The 21,354-nt window shown below is 36.1% G+C and overlaps 1 protein-coding gene across 34 annotated transcripts in view; it reads right to left on the bottom strand.

Moving 5' to 3' along the window:
- SLMAP (sarcolemma associated protein) overlaps positions 1-21,354 on the bottom strand; it is a 163,771-nt gene that overhangs the window by 17,919 nt on the left and 124,498 nt on the right. For 32 of the 34 annotated variants that reach the window (XM_090283975.1, XM_090283959.1, XM_090283963.1 and 29 more), the window contains 3 exons: positions 17,814-17,873; positions 12,607-12,687; positions 12,270-12,329 (listed from right to left, as the gene is read on the bottom strand). In XM_090283975.1, the coding sequence (XP_090140101.1) occupies positions 12,270-12,329; positions 12,607-12,687; positions 17,814-17,873 (201 nt within the window). Of the gene's footprint in view, positions 1-12,269; positions 12,330-12,606; positions 12,688-17,760; positions 17,874-21,354 lie in introns of those variants that run through there. The other 2 variants (XM_090283980.1, XM_090283974.1) reach the window with 2 other exon arrangements.

A 21,354-nucleotide genomic window follows, 5' to 3' on the forward strand; every position in this document is an offset into this window, starting at 1 on the left:
AGTATTTTAGCATGATTTCCCCAGTTGTGGAATACAAAATAAAAAGTAGGCTGAAAGCTGCACAGTGCTTACTCTGTCATAATTTTCCCCCCAATACTACACATATAACAAATATTGGTTGAATTATTAACTGATATAACTTAAATGTTTTTACTGAAATATTAAATTAGATTTCTGGCCAAGATGGAGGCATAGGTAGACGCAATGCATCTCTCTCCACAACTAAGAAGGAATACAACTACTTCAAAACTAGAGACAACCAGAAATTACAGGAAATCGAGCTGTGTGGAAGTCCAACAAACAAAGATATAAAGAAGAAATACTCATCCAGACAGGTAGGAGGGGTGGAGAGGACGTGGTGTGGAGGTGACTGCGGCAGCGACAGCGGCTGTGGCCAGCTGGCGGAAAATGCAGTCACACATTTTAAAAAGTAGGGAGGGACACCTGGGGAGTGCTCCCAGCACCAGACCAGACTGCACAGCTCATGGTTCCATCACCAGGGAAAATAAAGCCTCATTGCCTCTGACTGTGAAAACCATTGGGGGTTGGGGTGGAGGAAGAAACTGCCAGTCTCTCAGCAGAGTACATTTGTTTAGAGGGCCCTCATGGTCCTAGAACATCAGCAGACCCACCCACTCAGGGAACCACTGCCAGGGCAACAGCTAGAGAGATGCCAGTCCCATATGGGAAGTGGGACAAGTGTCTGGAAAAGGGGTGATTGCTGAGCAAGTGGCATTGTTCCCTCTCAGACCCCTCCTCTACATACAGCGCCATAATATGGCGAAATGGGTTGTCTGGCATTTATGAATACCTAAGGCTCCGCCCCTTTCAACATAACAGGTGCAACAGCTCTACCCAAGACACAGAAGCAAACAAACACAGGAGCCTTTCAAGTTGAGGAGACAGAAAAGCATGGCTCAAAAGAGGGAACAGATCAAGATTCCAGTGTGAGAACTAAGCAACGAGGAGATGCCAACTTGATAGACAAGGAGATAGCCAACCTAACAGATGTAGAGTTCAAAACACTGGTGATAAAGAAGCTCACAGACTTGACAGATATGCTTGAGTACAGCAAATGCATAAGGGAAAAAGTGAAGGCTATGCTAAGTGAAACGAAGGAAAATTCACATGAAACCAATGGTGAAGGGAAGGAAAGCGAAATTCAAATCAATGATTTGGAATATCAGGAAGAAATAAACAGTCAATGGTACAGAAGGAAGAAACAAGAATTGAAAAAAACGAGGATAGGCTTTGGAACCTCTGGGACAATTTTAAACATGCCAACATCCAAATCATAGGGGTGCCATTAAGGAGAAGAGGAACAGCAAGAAATCAAAAACTTATGTGAAAAAATAATGATGGAAAACTTCCCAAATTTGGTGAAGAAAATAGACATACAAGTCCAGGAAGCACAGAGAGTCTCAAAGAAGCTAGACCCAAAGAGGACCACACCAAGACACACCATAATTAAAATGCCAAAGGTTCAAGATAAAGAGAGAATCTTAAAAGCAACAAGAGAAAAGAAGAGAGTTACCTACAAAGGGGTACGTATAAGACTATCAGCTGATTTCTCAAGACACTTTGCAAGTAAAAAGGAACTGGCAAGAAGTATTCAAAGCAATGAAAAGCAAGGACCTACAACCAAGATTACTCTATCCAGCAAAGCTATCATTTAGAATGGAAGGGCAGATAAAGTACTTCCCAGACAAGGTGAAGCTAAAGGAGTTCATCGCCACCAAATCATTACTATATGAAATGTTATAGGAACTTATTTAAGAAAAAGAAGATCAAAACTATGAACATTAAAATGACAAACTCACAACTATCAACAACAGAACCTAAAAAAAAAACACAAAAAAACGGGCAAACTAAGCAAACACCTAGAATAGGAACAGAACCACAGGTATGGGGATCATTTGGAGGGTTATCAGTTGGGAGGGGGGAGGGGGAAAAATGGGGAAATGGTACAGGGATTAAGAAGCATAACTAGTAAGTACAAAATAGACAGGGAGATGTTATGAATAATATAGGAAAGGGTGAAGCCAAGGAACATATGCATGACCCATAGACATGAACTAAGTGGGGTGGGATTGCTGGAGGGAAGGAAGGTACTGGGCAGAGGAAAGCAAAGGGAAAAGAAATTGGGACAACTGTAACAGCATAATCAATAAAATATACTTAAATATACTTTTTAAAAAAACCAAAATATTAAATTAGGTCCACCATTACATCTCAAGTATGCCTCCTCCCCTAAATTCTTTCCTGTCTAGTCACTACTCATTTTTTGTTGTGTTAAAACTTTCTGATATTGAACATTGCCTGAAATAAATCAAGTAGGCCATATTCTTCTAGTTCATTGGTTTACAAGTAGCTCAGGCATCACAACTTTAATCCATCAAAAAAGAACTGATAATAAAATTTCCCAATACAAGCACAATTAGTCTCAGATGTTACATATACATATTTTCACACTTCCTGATTACATAAGGGTAGGGGAGAAGGAAAGGAAAGAAAACTCTTCCTTATAGTGGAAAGCCAGTTAATAAATTTAGAAGGAATGACAAAATTATGAAATCTCTATTTCACAACTAATATAGTAACAGTTGATTCAGGCAAGAATCATTAGTAGATGCTAAAATTAAGTAGATAAAAGAAGTACAGAATATTTACATACCAGTGATAGAACAATTCAGCATTAGATACCTCCTGATATGATGCCCAGTATTACTACTGTTATATTCCTACCAAAAATGCACAGCATGAATCTAATCATGAGGAAACATAAGGTTTTCAAAATGTAAATGTCCCAAATTAAGGGACATTTTACAAAATAACTGTGCTCTTCAAAAATGTCAATGTCATGAAACACAAAGAAAGACATAAGGAACTGTTCCAGATTAAAGGAGACTAAAGAGACATGACAATTGAATGACTCAGGATTTTTTTTTTTATCATAAAGGTCGTTATTGAGACAACTGACAAAATGTAAGTAAGGTCTGTGAATTTGATAAAGGACCGGTCAGAAATGAGGAATACAATATCTGAAATGAAGAATACACTGGAAGGACTAACAGCAGGTTGGATGAAGCAGAGGATCAAACCAGCAATTTGGAAGACAATGTAGAAAAAATAACCATTCAAAATAGCAAGAAGAATTTTAAAAAATTAGGACAGCTGAAGGGGTCTTTGGGACAACATGAAGTGTAACAACATCTGCATCATAGGGGTACCAGAAGAAGACAGAGAGCAAGGGATCGAGAACCTGTATGAAGAAATAATGACTGAAAACTTCCCTAATCTGGTTAAAAAAAGACACAGAAGTCCAGGAAGCACACAGAGTACCAAACGAGATGGACCCAAAGAGGCCCAAACTAAGTCACATCATAATTAAAATGGCAAAGATTAGCTCCACCGCCATTCCTATAAATCATGGTACCTTTTTAGTTATATCACAGCTTATTTTTTTTCTCCAGAAATAAGTGGATTGTTATCATTGTTTCCTTTTTAGTAATAAATGTTAAATGCATATGTTTCACACTTCTCCATACTATATGGAACACACTATATTCCATCTAAGTCAATGCTAGCCATGCAGTAGGCACTTAACTGATTAATATACAAGGTAATCAAAGATTTGCATCTAAAATGTGTAGACTTTTAAAATAATGACCATAAATAAATCAATATGACAACTGAAGGACTGTTTTATTTTGAGAAAAAGGGATCCTTTCATAGATGAAAAATCATTATGTAATCCATCCTGAAGGCTATTTTAGCAGACACTTCTTGTCTGCAGAGGAACAAGTCTTTTGATCAATGATGTGAAACAAAACTAGTATTTGCTTCTCAAATGAAAAATAATAGAAGATTTTATGTTAAGTAATTATGTTTTGGGAGACAAATTTAATTTAGACAATAATGAGTTCAATTAACACAAGGATCAAGCATATTAGTTCCTGTACCACATAATGCAAAGGACCAGCATTTTAATTAGAGGAAATAAGATGCCATGTACCAAATACATATGTAAATTCTATAGTTTTTGATCACAGAAGTAGAGATATTGACCCAAAATATTTACAAATTAAGTTTAATATAAACAAAAATGACTATCTTCAAACTAATCAACTAGTTGGTGTAAAGATCCTCTTTTCAAAACAACAAGTGCCATTTTTTTTTGCCAAAAATGAATGAGCAAATCTTTTTCTGCTAAGGTTGATCAATGGGTTCACTGCATTTCATATGGTTGTGTGGAAAAATGCATTATTAGTTTATTGTGTCTTGGGGTCACTCTCATGGTGCCTTCGTTCTGTCACGGAAAGGGACTTTTTGTATCAATCTACTTCACAATTTTGGAAAAAGCATTGTGATGAGTATCAGTGGATAAGTGCTTGGAAGATAAATGAAACCCTTACTGAGCCAAATCCAACTTATTTAGATGTGCATGTCAAACAAATAAATATTTTTTTAGGAGCTCTGATGCCATGGGAAGATTAACAGAACCTTCCCTTTAATACAAATGGTTTATATTTGGAACTATCTGTTTATAGTATAGGCCCATGTGCTGGCTTTCCTCAGACTAAGGCTAAATTCTGTAGAGATCAACACTACACAAGCACTCACTACATGCACCTGCCTTGGCATGTGCAATACCTACATGATATCCTAAATTAAATTTGGTGCCACTATTTCTTCAGAAGAGTGACTGGAGATTTAACTTAAACTCTGCCCTTTGCGCTAAACATGGCTGTTATGAACCACCTGGTAAAGGGCCAAAGTATTTTCTCCCAAGTTCTATTTTGCATGTTTGTTGAAGGCTGATGTAGTCACAACATCTGTTAGCTCATCAACTGACAGACGTGATCTTGAGGCAGCTGGCCAGGTGGGTGAGTCATTTTTTGACTACCAGCACTCCTCTCTTCGGAAGGTCTTTGCAGGCTTGGTTGATGAGAACAACGCTTACAATGGACAAAGACCATTATTCTTCCATCGTGGGTATGTGCAGACATGTGAGATAGTCCTAGGCAGCAGCCTCTTATTGCTGATTCTCACTCCTTTGCCGTGCCTTCTGACCAGCTAGGTTCCTTCTTGATAACTGGATCTTTTATTGGCTCCTTTGTTCTCTCTATTGTTCTCTTCTTTCCCTATAATTTCTCCTTGCTACTATGGTCTACCCATATGCAGAGAATTCCCAAAACATGGTTAGCTGTGCTCTCCAAAGCTTCCACTAAAGCTATCTAAAACACTATGAACACTACCTTCCATAAGACAGTAGCCTCTGTATCTTATCTTTGTATTTCCTAGGTTAATAAATGCCCCAGAAATAAATGACAGTGACTTTCTAGTCCTAGTTTCTGCCTCATACTTCTAAGAGCATTTCTAGTTCCCAGGGTGACAATGTGAAGCAAGTATACCTTTAAATGTGAATGGAGTACTTTCAATAATTACACTGACACAAGAGGCATACATGGTTCCAGGCAAGCCAGAGCCTATGGTCACCTTTACTGTTCAACATGTGCCAGACTAAAACAATCACTTTCTCACCAGGATAGCTCTTCTAGAAATAAACACTTCTTTTAATAACACCACCATACTTTTACTCATTCAGGGTCAAATGCTAGTGTTACATCTGACTTTCATTTCTCTCTCATATTTTGCTTTTCAAGCCTATGGATTCCAGATGATTACCAAAGAAGAGATGATCACCAAAGAAGAGATGATCAAGACAAGAACAAGAGGGCCCAAAACTTGATTTTGTTCTTTTGTTAAACTTTCCACAACAGCCATCCTCATTCAGCTGTCAATGATTTACCTAAGCCTCCTAAATGACTGCCTTACCTCCAGCTTCTACCTGTTCCAATTCATCCAACAAATCACCCAAAAACATAGATCTGGTCAAATTTTTGTGCTCATAAGCCACTAAATTCTGCCACAATCACCCCAACTTATAAAACACTCAAATGATTATGTGAACAAACTTATAATTATACTGCACTTGTCAAACCCAAACCATATTATCTAGCTTGTAGTTTTAATTTTTTTTATTTTTTATCCTCACTCGAGGATATGCTTATTGATCTTAGAGAAAGGGGAAGGGAGGGAGAGAAGGAGAGAAACTTCAGTGCAAGAAACAGCATTTGATTGCCTCTCATATGTGCCCTGACTGGGGACTGAACCTGCAACCTAGGCTTGTGCCCTGCCCAGGAATCGAACCCACAACCTTCCACTTTATGGGATGATGCTCCAACTGAGCCATATCAGCAGGGAAAGCCTATAGTTTTTAATATTTCCTTTGAGAAGATATCTCAATTTTCTCTTCTTATAATCCTACCCACTTAAAACTATATCAATAAATTCTCCAAAAAGTCAAGAATAAACAAAAAGTAAGTGTAATACTATTATCACATTGACAATAAGTAATTCCTTAACATCAAATATCCATTTAGTATTAAAAACTTCTTTTGCAGTTGGTTTGTTTGAATGAAGATCTAAATAAGGTTCACACATTGCATTTAGTTGACATGTCTTTAAAAAAAATTTTTTTTTCTTTTGAGTTTAGGGAGGAGGAAAGGAGAGAGAAGAGAGGAAGAGAATCAACGATGTGAGAGAGAAACATTGATCGGTTGCCTCCTGCACATGCCCCCAAGTGGGGACTGAACCTGCAACCCTGGCATATGTCCTGAATGGGAATTGAACCCATGACATTTTGGGATATGGGACAATGCTCCAACTGAGCCACATTGAACAGGGCAGTTGTCACATCTCTTAAATCTCTTTTACTTTATAGTATTCCCCATTCCTCTTTCCTTCCTCCTCTTCCCCGCCCCCCCCGCCAAACCCTGCAATTTACTTGAAGAAACTGGTTCACTGTCCTACAGAATTTTCGACATTCTGATTTTGCTTTTGTAGCTCCACCACAGCATTTAGAATATGCCCCTAGCTCTTTATATGTCCTGCATGTTGACTAGATTCAGGTTCAGTTTTTTTTATTATTGAATACATCATATATGGTATGATAACACTTTCAGGGTCATCTCAAGTGACACTTCTTCCATGAAACTCAAACCACCTTCCAGAATAAAAAGAAATACAAAATCTGAACATTCTCCTTTTTTTTATTTTTTAAATTGTTGTTCTATTACAGTTGTCCCATTCCCTCCCCCGACCCCATTGCTTTCCCCTGTCTCACCCACCACCCCTTTGCCCCCTGCCGTCAATCCCCACCCTGTTGCTCATGGCCATGGGTCATTTATACTAGTTCCTTATCTTTCTCCTTTCTTTGACTCCTAATGGCAACATCCACCAAGAAGCAGCTTATCATCTGAAACTTTTCTCTTACCATTTGACTAGAAACTCCTCAAACTCCAAGGAGTCTTATCAGACTAAAACTATGAGAAGCCATAGCACAGTTCTCTAAATAAAGCAAACTTGCATTTGATACTACTTGAATTGAATTCTAGTTTCCTTTTTATCGTTTTTTGGGGAATGATTTCAAGCATGTGGTTCAAGCCACATCTTTATTTCTCTTTCAAAAGTGGTATGAACTGGTTGAAAATGATTACTATTCCAGGAAAAAGGCACTATAGTTATAATCCTTTTACTTACATCTCATGGTGAATGTTTAATCTATTTTAGATTATTTTCATAATCACAGATGACTAACATGAAGGTAGCATACCATAATTCTAAATAAAAATTGGCTACTTTTTAAAAAGGAAAAAATAAAATTTGAAAATAATGGTGCAAGAAGTCATGCATAGGGTTTCAGTGAGGAAAATAAATATAGCTTCTTTCTACAGTTCCAAAGGTTAACAACTGTAGTCTAATAATTTACTCTTCATTTAAGAAAAAAAAATCTGTCAGCCTACTGAATTTACACAGATTAAAGAGCACGCACAGCCACACATAATCAAGCGTAACCCAAATGTTTCTAATAAGTGGCAGTGAATACATTAAGAATTTAGACTTCCGACCAAGATGGAGGCATAGACAGATACTACCACAAAACCAAAAATAATAATAAGTTCCAAAAAATAAAGCTACATGGAAGTCCAATGTATGAAGTCATAAACAAGTGGTGCTCGTCCAGATGGGTAGGAGGGGCGCAACCACGGCTGAGAAAGATCCAGCTGTGCTGGAGGTGGCAGCCGCAGCAGCGAACAGCGGGACCCGGTAAGCAGACACCCGTATTTAGTGGGGAGGAGAGAAGCGCCTGGGAGCCGGCCCTGGCTGCAGACCAGACCCATCAGCTGGTGATTCCAACGCCGGGAAAGGCAGACCCCATTGTCTCAGACGGTGAAGCCCAGAGGGTGTGGGGATGGAGGAGGAGGCTCCCACTCTCAGCGGAGAGTAACAGCAGGAATCCATCTTGGACCCCCGCCCCCACACAAAGCGTCACAGTGTGGTGAGAAAGGTCGCCAGGTTGTGATGAGCACACGGGGCTCTGCCCAATACAGCGTAGGAGGTGTGACAGTGCCCCGCCCAAGAAGCAAAGATAAACAAAACGGTCAGAATGGCAGAATTAATGATTGAAATACCAATCACACAGCTAACGAGAAAACAAATAAAGGCTTTGACCGATGAACAAATAGCAAATCTTTCTGAGGCTCAGTTCAGAGCCATAGTCATAAGACAGCTTAAGGACCTAACAGCGGGGCTGAATCAAGACAGGGAAGGAATGAAGGCTAGTTCTGCTGAAATGAACAAAAATACATACAAGACAAGTGGTGAGGAAGGGAAAGCCAGGGATCAAATCAACAAACCGGAACATAGGGAGGGAACAAACAGTCAACCAGTGCAGAAAGAGGAAACAAAAAGTGAGGAATATGAGGAGAGGCTCAGAAACCTCTGGGACAGCTATAAGCGAATGAACATTCGAATTATAGGATTGCCAGAGGGTGAAGAAGAAGAACTAGAAATTGAAAAATTATGTGAAAAAATAATGAAGCAGAACTTCCCTAACTTGGGAAAGGAAATGAACTTACAGGTCCAGGAAGCACAGAGAGTTCCGGATAGGCTGGACCCAGGGAGAACCACACCAAGACATAGTATAATCAAAATGTCAAAAATTAAAGATAAAGAGAGAATCTTAAAAGCAGCAAGAGAGAAGAGAAGAATTATGTACAAAGGGGTCCCAATAAGACTATCAGCGGATTTCTTAAAGGAGACTTTACAGGCAAGAAGGGACTGGCAAAGTAATGAAAAGGAAAAACCTACAACCACGATTACTCTATCCAGCGAAGCTGTCATTCAGGATAGAAGGGCAGAGAAAGTGTTTCCAGGACAAAGTAAAATTGAAGGAGTTTGTTAGATCCAAACCACAGTTATATGAGATGTTAAAGGGACTTGTTTAGAAGAAGGAGGATCAAAACTATGAACATTAAAATGAAAACTGTATCACAACAAACAACAGCAGAAGCTAGGGAATCAAAACAAAGGCAAACTAAGTAGGCAATGAGAGGGGAAAAAGAATTATAGGTATGGGGAACATATTGGGGGGAGGTCAGCGGGGAGGAGGAAGGGGGAAAAGGGAGGGAGATGATGCAGGAATTAAGAAGCATAGTAGCAGGGAGTGGAGTAGACAGGAAGATGTTGAGAAGAACTATATGCACAATCAATGGTCATGGATTAAGGGTGGGGGACAACTGGAGTGGGGGGAGCAGGGAGAAAAATTGGGACAACAGTAACAGCATAATCAATAAAAGAAGAAAAAAAAAGAATTTATACAACTATTATGGACATGGTGACTCTTTCTTGGAGCACTTTTAAAATATGCCTGCTTCTAAACTGGCTGATATTTTTTTACATCTAATCAGTGACTTAATCTGTTCTTAAAATCAAGCTGCAAAATCTTTCAATAGTGTCAATAAAGATTCTACTTCATTAACAAAAATGGGCAATCACATAGCAATGTAAGAAAATTTGGGGGATTATGTTTTTGTTTTTGTCACCCTAAAGTAGGATTAGGAAATTCTGACCCATCTTCACCAATGGTACTCCAAGCAATTACTAGCAGCATTAGTATCCCCATCATCCTTCCACAGGTACCTTGCAGTTTCCAGTCTCTTTCTCTTCCAAACTTTCCCTTTTATGGGCCCTTGTACAGATACAATTTAGCCTTCCTGTGGTACTCAAGGATTTAAAAAAATTTTTCCCCTGACATGTGGCAAAGTAGCAGATCAACACATATTATTATTAAAGATCTAATTGGCTTATTAAGTGATTTATGATTGGGCCACATCCCATCTAGGAACTAGAGGGTGCTCCCTATTATTAATTGGAAAAAATCTGCTACCACCAACTGCTTTTCCCTAAAACATAAACTACAAAAAAATTTTTTTAACCCTCACAATCTTATTCAATTAATGAAAAGTTACTCTTTAACAGACAGGTCTACTTTTATTAATCACTATCATCGTTATTGACAGTGTCTTCATTATGGTGCTTAATATGTTATATTCTCAACACCATGGTAAATGCAAGATTTAATTTAATCCTTGCAATAATCCCATGAAGTCAGTTTTTCCCAGTCTGACAAATAAAGAAAAAGTGAAGCACAGAGGGATAAGCAATTTGCCCAAGGACATACTACAAATAAATGGCAAAGCTGAGATTCAGCCCAGAACTCTGACTCTTAGCTCCTTGGCTAGTGTTACTTTCCTAATGTTCCTGTGGTTTTATAACTCTGATTTAAGAGGCCTGTTATTAATTCATTCAATAAATATCTGAGTTTTACTGAACAACTGGCATTGTGGTAGGCAATGGGATAAAAATAAAATTTAGGACTGACATAAAATTACAAAAGCACTAATAACAGTTGAATATAATTAACACAGTCATAAATGCTACTTATAAATCAATCTGAACTTGGCTGCTAAAAAGCTTTCTATAGTAAAAAAGACTGTAAGAACAGCTACTTTTGTATGACATTTTCATTACTCATTCAACTCCCTTCTATGTTCCCACAAAGGCCCAGGGGTTCTGACATGTTTTTAGTTAACAACTTGTTATATAATATCAGTATTGCATTTCTGCAATGAATCAGAAATGCTCCAAGGTGAGATTTCTAGACTACGCAAAATTTAACTTAGATTTATTATTAGAACACTAGAAAAAAAGCACGCCTTATCAACACCAAAGGTCACCTGAGAAGAGTGCTGGAAACTATGCTGACACTTAAAGACAAGTTGGCAATTCGTTGCCTGGGTCAGTAATCCTCAGGGCTTCCCTTGTTAATGGAATTCAATCAAAGGTGGCTCAAAGAGCCATGTGAGCTTCAGTATCCATGGAGAAGAAAAAGAAGGCCAGAATGCCCAGACTAAGGAACTCTAAGAGAATCTAGGTAACCTCTTTGTTACTACCTTCAATCCCCACCATTGCACAACTAGGCCAGCAGAAAGGTCATGCAGGGTGAAACGACGGCTTCTTTATATAGTCCAAAGTTCTGGTCTGGACTGGGAGATCCCTTAATAGTCCAGAGAGAAGCATAAATATTTCTACACAGAAGAACTTCCACAGGCTGCTTCTGCTGCTGATTTCAGAGAGCTGCCTAGTGTCAGTACACTGCTACCAACATGTTTAACTGACTGGTTTAAACTTCCATGTCAACTTTTCTTGTGTATGATAAGGCAATATAAGAGAATCTAAATGCTGATAACCACAGATTTATAAATAAGCCAACCCAAGGCACTTTATTTTAAAAACACTTCTTTAAATGCTGATTTATTTCCTACCCATTTCATTCTAAAGGAGTAACTATCAAGAAATAAATGTACTTCTTATTTAGAAGTGAAACAAGTGAAAGGATTTATTACACGCACTACTTGTTTTAGACCCAACAAAAATTTCTAGAAGAGTGTCCTAAGAACCTGGTATCTTTATTGGAAAAGAGAAGGACCAGAAATTTACAACTGCTATCATACAATAACAGAAGAAAAACAAGTGTTTTCAAGAAAGTTAATATTTTCACTTTTTTCTAATTTATGTTAAAAGTAGTGAGTTTCTATCAGAGGCATTGAATAAGTGCAAAGAACCACAGCTGCATGTCATATTCTATCACTTCCTGTTATTTTACAATTTAAATATTTTTGTTTGAAGCATTGGCACCAGCACCAACATTTTAAATTTTAGTTTCTGCTACTTTCCAGAGCCTATCTTAATCTTTTAACTACAACTTAAAACTTCACATTATACATGGAATTGATTTTGTGGCAAAGGGTAAATACCTCTGATGCCCTGGTTTAAAATGTCTTAAAAACATGTTAAAGTACCTTTTAATAGGGACACTTTGGCAATCGGTTCATTTAGGTCCTGCTCGTCCATTTGGGCGTCTACAGGGGGAAAAAAGATAATTACAAATTGTAGTCAACTCTAACAGTAAGCTGTCACTATCAAAATAAATAAATGAAATTTATATTCCTATTGTATTTTAATAGTTGACATTTATACAGCTATTGGATAGTTTTATCAATATATCCAAGATTCAAAATAATGACTTCATAAATGGAAGCACTGCTTTTACTTCAAACACAAATTTTGAAATATCCACCCACATTAACTTGGTAACAGTAACATCTGCACATCAGTAAACATTAGGTTAAAGCTCACCTGTAGTGTCGTCACTACTTTTTTCCTTGCTTGGACTCAGAGTATCTGATAAATCAGAATCCTTTGCTCTTGCCTGGTTTTCTATACAAAAAAAAAAAAAAAAAAAGTAGAATCTCATTATAATTAAATAGTTTCTATCAATAAAACTGCTTCAGGCTATGTGTGCTCTAAATCTACTGGTATGCAAAATACTTCTAAAATCAACTGAGGTCACTGAATCTCTTACTTCTTCACCACTCTAGTCCAAAATGGAATGCTGGTTATTACACGTAGCTCATATTAAATTATAATGTGGATCATGTCTGCTGTGCAGAGGGCTGGTTTTGTTCAAGGCTGTCCACTGGTCAACTGGAAGCAAAAATGAAGCAAGCTTTGCAAAAGTATTCAGAAAACTGCAACAAATATAGCAAAATTCCCAGGACAATGTGGACATTGTATGAAGATGAAAGAAAACTGCTTTATTATATAAAAACACTAGATTGCCTTAGTAATACTTATACTCATAATGAAATTAAAATAAAATTGTAAGTATTTGTTATAAAAGTAACATTTAAAACAATAAAATTAACAGCCTTTTATATCTAAAGAAAATATAACTGTACCTAAACCACATTGAGAAAAAACTTAAAAAAATATTTTGTTCTATTATAGTTGTCCCATTTTTTCTCTGCTGCTTTCTCCTGCCCCTCCTGAGAAAAAAACTTTAAAAAAAGTTTTGTATTTGGAAGTAGTGTGCTGCCTCATCCAATGAAGACATCCTAGGTATAGTTTTCAACTAAGTGTTCTCAAAAATTCTAACTCTAATTCCAACAATTAAAGATGAATGGCAATTAATTAGGCCCTAGATTCTCGTCTGAAATGGCACATATGTGTATTCTATGGTATGCATTAGGGTAGTATTTACAGAGATGGTTATTTCTCTATAATAATTAGCCATAATCTGGTCCTTGCATTAATTCCCTAATGAGTTCTGTTTTAGTCAAGCCAGCCTCTTCACAGGGCGAAAGCACGTCAGCTAATTATGACCTGCAATTCTCCAGTTAAGTTGAACTTCCTTAAACTCAATGACCAATTCTTTCTACTTGCCCTGTTTGTTCTGTAAGATACAGCTTAAGCCCCAACATCTCTAAGAAAGTCTTTATAGCTCCAGCATGTTGCTCCTTTTTATTGCATCTTCTCTGTGTCATATGTTTTTGAAATTAATCATGTTCTATTTTATATCATTCAGTTTTTTTATGTGTATATATATCTAATTTCCTTAGTGAGTTATAAATTCACTAAGCATATGATTATTTTTATGTTATACACCTGACTAGTGTTTGTGGTGACATGTACCAAATCTTAAATGTACATATGCACTTCTACTACTTTTTCCAAGGAAATAATAGTCTACATTAGTACCTATAAAAATGTTCACTGAAGCACTATTCTTTATGAAATGAAAAATATTCAAAATATATTGAGTACTATTAAGTAAAAATAGCCTATTAAAGAACAGTATGTATAATATGACCTTATTTAGATTGAAAACAGCTATACATTTAGCTATAAATTTTTGTTGTATATATTTATTCAAGTGTAGAAAAATCTACAATGGAGGTACCAACGGTTACTTCTGGAAATGGGGACATGGTGGACATTTACTTTCTAACTTCACATAGCATAATTGTTTAAAAAATTATAGTGAATATTGTTTTATAAACAACTATATCAAGACATATTTTCCATTTTGAAAGCAATCAGAAACCTATTTAAAATAATTACCGTCAAAATATTCATACAATATTAAAATATAACTTGTTATGGCTATTCCGTATAAGAACACTCCTAGTATTTGTGGCTTAACTTGTGAAATGAATAATGGATTACAAAAAGCCCTTGCTGCTTTTCTCACTGCCATTTCTAGTCAAGAGTCAAATGCTGAGAAAGAAGGAACTTAGATTAGAAGTAGAGTCACTGACCAGGGAGGTTCATGGGCATCCAGTATGTTCTGGTGCAGTCATAGAGTGCTATAATCAGACATTTTCTAATGCCCTAGTTTTGAACATAAAGTTATAATCTCAAATAAGGCGGACTAATACATTGAATCTCTCTATATATAGATAGAAAAGAACCACTCTGGGAGAACAGAAAGGAAAAAAGAAAAATGACTCTCTTCTGATGTTGCTATTATTGGCAATTTTTTGATCAAGATATTGAGGTAAAACCAATAGGGATATAGTTTCAGAAGTATTCTTCTGGCTTAGAAAGAACTTTTATTTTATTTTTAGAATATTAGCCAGGAAGATAAATGCCTTAAAAGTTGGACCAAATCTTTCACTGAGGTCTTACTAGAATCTAAGCTCCACAAAGGCAGGGATTTCTGTCTGTTTTGTTAACTGCTACATAACTGCAACCCCCTCCACCACCATTGCATAGAACAGTGCACAGTACACAGTAGGTGCTTCAATCAATCAATCAATCAATCAATCAATATGATTAAAGGCACAAATCTACTGTAAGTAAAAACAGCAAGGTTTTAGCTAGTCAATTCATGGTTTGTCATATTTATGTTCTGATACTAGTTATTATAGAGAGGCAAACCAAGTCTATTCAGGACTGAAGCACAGGACACAACTAATGACCAATGAAGTATTTACTTCTTCTCAAAACCCCTATTCTTCATCTATGAGGCAGCACACAATTTTCTGGTATAAAAAGCATTTCTGCTTCATTTTTTCTGTAGTATTTAATCATTAAGATACATTCCAATAGTAGTACACAGAAGGGAATGGAAGAACAGCTACCAACATCAATAGCAAAACTATTCCTAAACTAGGAAGCCTACAACAAGGTGACTGTTTTCACTGTATCTTTGAGTAGACATATGATGAATAGGCAAAACAAACATAGGGGGCTACAGACCACTCCATGTACCTCTAGAACCAGTACTTGGAAAGAGAACACGGTTAAAGATCAAGAAGGAAAAGTAGAACGAACATTTACATGGACACCAAAATGGTGTTTCCTGCTTTATAAGCATTATTTCATTAAATTCCCACAAAACCCTACAAATTAAATATTGTCACTCTCACTTTACAAATGAAGAAACAGAAGTTTATAGAGCTAAAGTAAGTTGCCTGATAGCATATAGCTAGTGGTAGAACTTGAAGTTGAATCCCACTGTGTTACCTACTCATATTCTTATCACTTTAACCCCTAAAGCAACTGTGAACATACAATAACTGCAAGTTAAGTAAGAGCTTAAATAGAAAGCATACACAACCTATAATTACAGTATATGAAGAAAATGCTAAGACCCTACAGCTGATAATTGGTAATTTCCAGAACTAATACTTTTTCATTGCAGAAAAGAAAATTCCCCCCAAAACATCACCAGTGAAATAAAAATAAGACAATTGAGCAGATCCAAAAGAAAATAATTTATAGCCAGAAGTAAAATATTTAAAAGGTAACTTATTTCAGCCGTCTAGTTTGTTACAGGTATTACCTCTGCATGTTAACTGTGAGAAGTGCTAGTAAAATGTTGGCTGCTGACAGAAAAAATGTCTGGGCCCTGGCTGGGTAAGCTCAGCTGGTTAGAGTAGCATCCTGATAAGCCAAGGTTGCAGGTTCAATCTCAAAGCAGGGCACATACAAGAATCAACCAATGAATGCATAGATCAATGGAAGAACAAATCTCTCTCTCTCTCTCTCTCTCGAATTAAAACAAAAAACAAAAAAACTTGTATCTGTATTATTATTCTTAAAGAGTGTATTCTATTCTCTTGTATGGACTTACTTACCATAATTTATTTAATAAATGCTCTTACATTTTTCTCTTTTTGCTTTTAAAACCTCACTAAAACAAATAACCTTACAGTTCTGTTCAATTTTTTTTCCATAAGATAAACACCTAGAAATGGAATTGCTAGATCAAAAAGGATGCTCTTTAAAATTTCAATACGTATTTTATAACCAGGTTTCAAAAGGAAATCAGTAAGAGTGCACAAACCTTTTTTAAAAAATGACATCACAATTTTGAGCAAATGTGTCAAATTCAGAACACATTAAAAAGAAGCACCAAGATACTTTTCTTTAATTAAAGAGGTGCTAATTTTTTTTCTAAGGCTCTACTTCTACTTCAAAGTGTTGGCTAGTCAACCAACTAATCTGAACAGGTATTTAAATGATGAAGTAAAAGCTATTTTAAAGGTTGTCTGATCTCACTTCAGTAAGATGAAATAAATTGCCATATGTTCTAAAAATAGTTCACTGTTCTGAAACTCAATGCCTGTTTCCCAGAACAATATTAGTGATGCATATTCTATGCATTCTTTCCCCAAATATGGCATCTGCCATGCACAAAATTCAGAATGGAAGCCACCAGATATTTGAAATAACAGTATCCTTTTAAATATTTTTAAAAAGCCAAATAGATCTAATTACTTTTATTAAATACAATATACTGAACTTGAGTATTCCAAATTCTTACCACTCGTGTTTTTAATTAACCAAAATGACTAAGAACCTAGCGTTAGATTTTATACTGGCATGTTCTGATAAAAGTCCTAGAATAATAAGAAGCATATCCCATCAAATCTGCCCAATTTCCCTATGCACAAAAGTGACTTGACAATAAGATGCTTTAAACTCACTTTTCTTCTCTAAGTCTGACAATTGTAACAGAAAAGAATTAACAGAATAAACTACTTCAGACAATTAATAGGACTGTGCGTTATAAAACATAAGATTCTACACATTCACTTTTGTTTAAATCAAACTGAGATGCCAAAAATGAAGAAAATATTATCAAAAGAAATGATAAAGATATAACATCCCCCCAAATAGAACAGCAAATATTTTTTGACCTGCTTTTTTTCCCCCAATAAGATTTACATTCTGTTTAAATAAAAATTTGAGCTAAAAGCTGAAAATAATGCTGGAAGTGAAAGAGATCACAACAAATCTTTAATACCTAAAGAAACCTATACTAAGCATTTAAAAAAACACACACATACCCCTTTAAAAAGAAACTTTCCAATTAAGATATCCTTCTTAAAACAGGACTTCAACTATTTTATATTATTATATGATACTATTACAGGACTGCCATTTTGTGAGCTGTAAGAAACTGATTGTTAAAATGCTATGACCTTGAAAGTGTACACTAACCTTCATTATCCAAGAGTTGTCAAACCCACAGAAAAACCCCACAGAAAACAAACCTTTTGAAAGCTTTGTTTCTTCTACGACTTTGGTTAGATGCCCCTCGACGATCAGCTTCTCTGCCAAAGAAAAGAAACGTTACTATCCAAGTCCAAACTGAGCAGCATTTCCCTGAGCGGGGCAGTGTAACACATTCCATGACCAAATTTAAAGATGATAACATTACTCCCATGACTAGGCTTGAACAAAAACTAGACCCTGGAAGGGGAACTAAGAGAACTCTTCTTAACTATAATAGAGCAATCAGATTAAAGCAGAAATCTGGGGGTAGGGGAACAATTTGCCTTTTATTTTTATTAGTTTTCACCTTATTTTAAAGCCTAATATTTTTTTAAAAAGCACTCAGAAAAAGCAAAGCAACACTCTTAAAATCAAGGGTATTAAGTTAAATTAAAGAAATTCTGAGAAGATACTTTATTTAAATAAAGAAGTAATACAAATTATGTATGTTATATCAATAGTTTACTCTTCTTTACTGATATAATTTAGCAGAGATGCCTAATAGTTTTCAGTAAAATGAATCATTTTAGAAGAGCTAATTATTTAAACAAATAAACATTTTTTGTTTTGTTTTATGGGGGATTCTCTGTAAATGTATAATATAGCTTCTATATAATTTATTTGTCAGATTTTCTTTTTTAAAAATTTTATTTATTAGCTTTAGAGAGAGGGGGAGGGAGGGAGAAAAAAAAAGGAGAGAAACAGTGATGTGCAAGAGTAACATCAATCGGTTGCCTCTTGCACAGCCCTAACCGGGGATCTGGCCTACAACCCAGGCATGTGCCCTGTCCCGGAATCGAACTGTTTCAGTTTCAGTTTGTAGAACAATGCCCAACCCACTGAGCCACTCCAGTTGGCAGATGTTCATATTCTTCTTTTCACTGAGGATAATATATCTAACCTGTATATCCCCTTATTTAATCTTGTATGTCAGTTGATCTCTTTCAACTTACGCTTTTGCAGTATGTGATATAATTTCTCTATTCTTTCACTCTTCAGCCCATTGCAATTTGGTCTACACTCACAATTCAACAATCGAAACTGCTCCAAGATCACTATAACCTATCTGCCAAAAACCATGGCTCCTTTTCAAATTTTTATTTCATATAGCCTCTGCAGTATGTGGCACTGTTTGCCCCAGCTGCCTTAAAAAAAAAAAAAAAAAGCCAAACTAACAGAGTTAGATAATTTTAAAAGGCATCGGTCCTACAAGATGTATAATATAAGCTGTCCTACTCCACTCCATTCCTGAATTCATTTCCTAAAAGCAACAACCTTTAAAGTTTAGCCATTTATTCTGGCATTTTCATATATACGGGTAAATAATTTACAAGGGGAGAACCAAAAAAACCTGGAATTATCTTCTGGAGGGTGGACCCCTTGTATTACAGGCTTTTTCTGCTAGGTGAGCATTCCAGGAACCCATCTGTATCAGCTGTCATTGTTGTGAGAGGCTGTGTTTGGCTTCAATGAATTTTTTTTGAGGATTCTTTCAGTGTGTTTGTCCAATTCATGATCAGTGATTTTTAAGTGCACTTGCCCACACTGTGCTGAGTGTTCAGCAATTTTGCCCCACCTGTCCAGTCTTGCCGCCAGAGACAATTATTTTGTTTCCCTGAATGAAAAATATCCTCAGAGGGAAAATTTTGCTGGTGTGAAAGAGGTGAAATTGTTTTGAACAGTAGAAAAAGCCTCTTGATAGGTGTATTGCATCAAATGGAGAGTACTTTGAAGGTGACTGAAATTTAAACAGGTGAGAATAAATATTATACATAATTTTTAAATAAATAAATTGTTTTTTGGGGGTCCCCCTCATATTGTGATTTACTTTTCCAGTTTAGACATTATCTATTGACAATATCTTACAGAAGATTAAGCTCTCTTATATCTTCTATCATCCTCATAAGAGTTATACTTTGTCCACTTATAATCAGTATTTATACAGGGTGGGGCAAAAGTAGGTTTACAGTTGTGAACATGCAAAACAGTTTATTCTTGTATTGATATTTATTAATAATTGTATTAATTTCCACACAAACTGTAAACCTACCTTTGCCCCACCTTGTATTATGACTGTTATTTATATCTCAGTTATATAATATGCTATTACTATATTTCTCTTATTATATAACCAGTTAGTATTTTTGGAGCTTATAATTCCATTTTGTTTTGCTAATTTTTTATATATCTATCTCAAACACCACCCATGTTCCTATAGAACCATAAAACTTTCAATATTGTCCAATATATCAGGTAATCTATCATATTATATTTCCTTGTTCCTCCAGCCCTTTAATTTTCCTGCTCCAGTCTGGGCTGTATCCTATGCAAAACACCCTGCTCTCAGTTCCAAATCTTCCTCTTCTTGCTTTATTCCCTTGTTTAGTTTAATATGTCCTCGCATAATTTCCTGAAATGGGTAGGTAGAAGGTAAATGCTTCGTGATTTTGTTTCTCTGAAAATGTTAACTTTTTCCTTACAACTGACCAGACACAAAATTCTACAGGAAATAATTTTCCTGTAGCATTTTGAAAGTTTTGTTCTACTGTCTTCTAATTTCAAACTAGGTGACTCTAATACTGGTGAGTTCCACCAGTATGCACAGTAGAGACTTCCACCTTGTTTGCCTGTTCTTTCTGGGCATCTGGGAGGACTGCATGTTGCAAATCCCTAGCAGTGAGGAAGGTCCACATGACTGGTTCTAGCCAAGGCCAAAGCATTTGAGAGTAAAAGTTTCTATACTTTTCTCTTCCCCCACTCTAGAAACTACATGTTGAGATGGCAACATCATAAAATGATAAAGCCTACATTAGCCTAAATCCATGAGTAACAATGTGGAGCAGAATGTTCTCCCTCACCATAGACATGTAACATGAGTGAAAAATAAATATTTGTTTAATTAAGCCATTATAATTCCAGGGTTTCTTTATTGCTATGTTATAGCTTAGTTTATTATTAGTAATATAATATGAAATCCTTTGTTTCTCTTGGCTTCAGAATCTTCTTTTTATGCCTGGTGTTCTTAAATTTTGTTAACCTCAGTATATGTTATTATTATTATTTTTTACTGAGATAAAATTCACGTACCATATAATAATCTTTAAAAGTGAATAATTCAGTGGTATATAGTACATTCACAATTTTGTGCAACTACCTCCTCCATGGAGTTGTAAAACATTTTTATCACCTCAAAAGGAAAACCACATACTAATTAGGAATTTACTTCCCATCCTCCCTCCAGAGCCCTAGTCATTACTCATCTGCTTTCTCTCTCTATGAATTCCTATTTTGGATATTTCATACAAATAGAGTGATACAATATGTAACTTTTTGTGTCTGGCTTTGTGTATGATCTTTAAAAATATCTTGTGTTGAGCACTCAGTGTATCCTTTCAGTTTAGAAGCTCATTGCTTCAATTCTGAGGAATTATCTTTCATTAATCAATTCTTCTCTTTTCTCTCCTCTTCTCCCACTCTTTCCTTGCCCACACTCTGGAAATATTACTCAGATATTAGATCCCCAGGGTTAATTCCCTGATT

The sequence above is a fragment of the Furipterus horrens genome, unplaced genomic scaffold, assembly GCF_987537825.1.
Source record: "Furipterus horrens unplaced genomic scaffold, mFurHor1.1.pri manual_scaffold_7, whole genome shotgun sequence".
NCBI lineage: Eukaryota > Metazoa > Chordata > Mammalia > Chiroptera > Furipteridae > Furipterus > Furipterus horrens.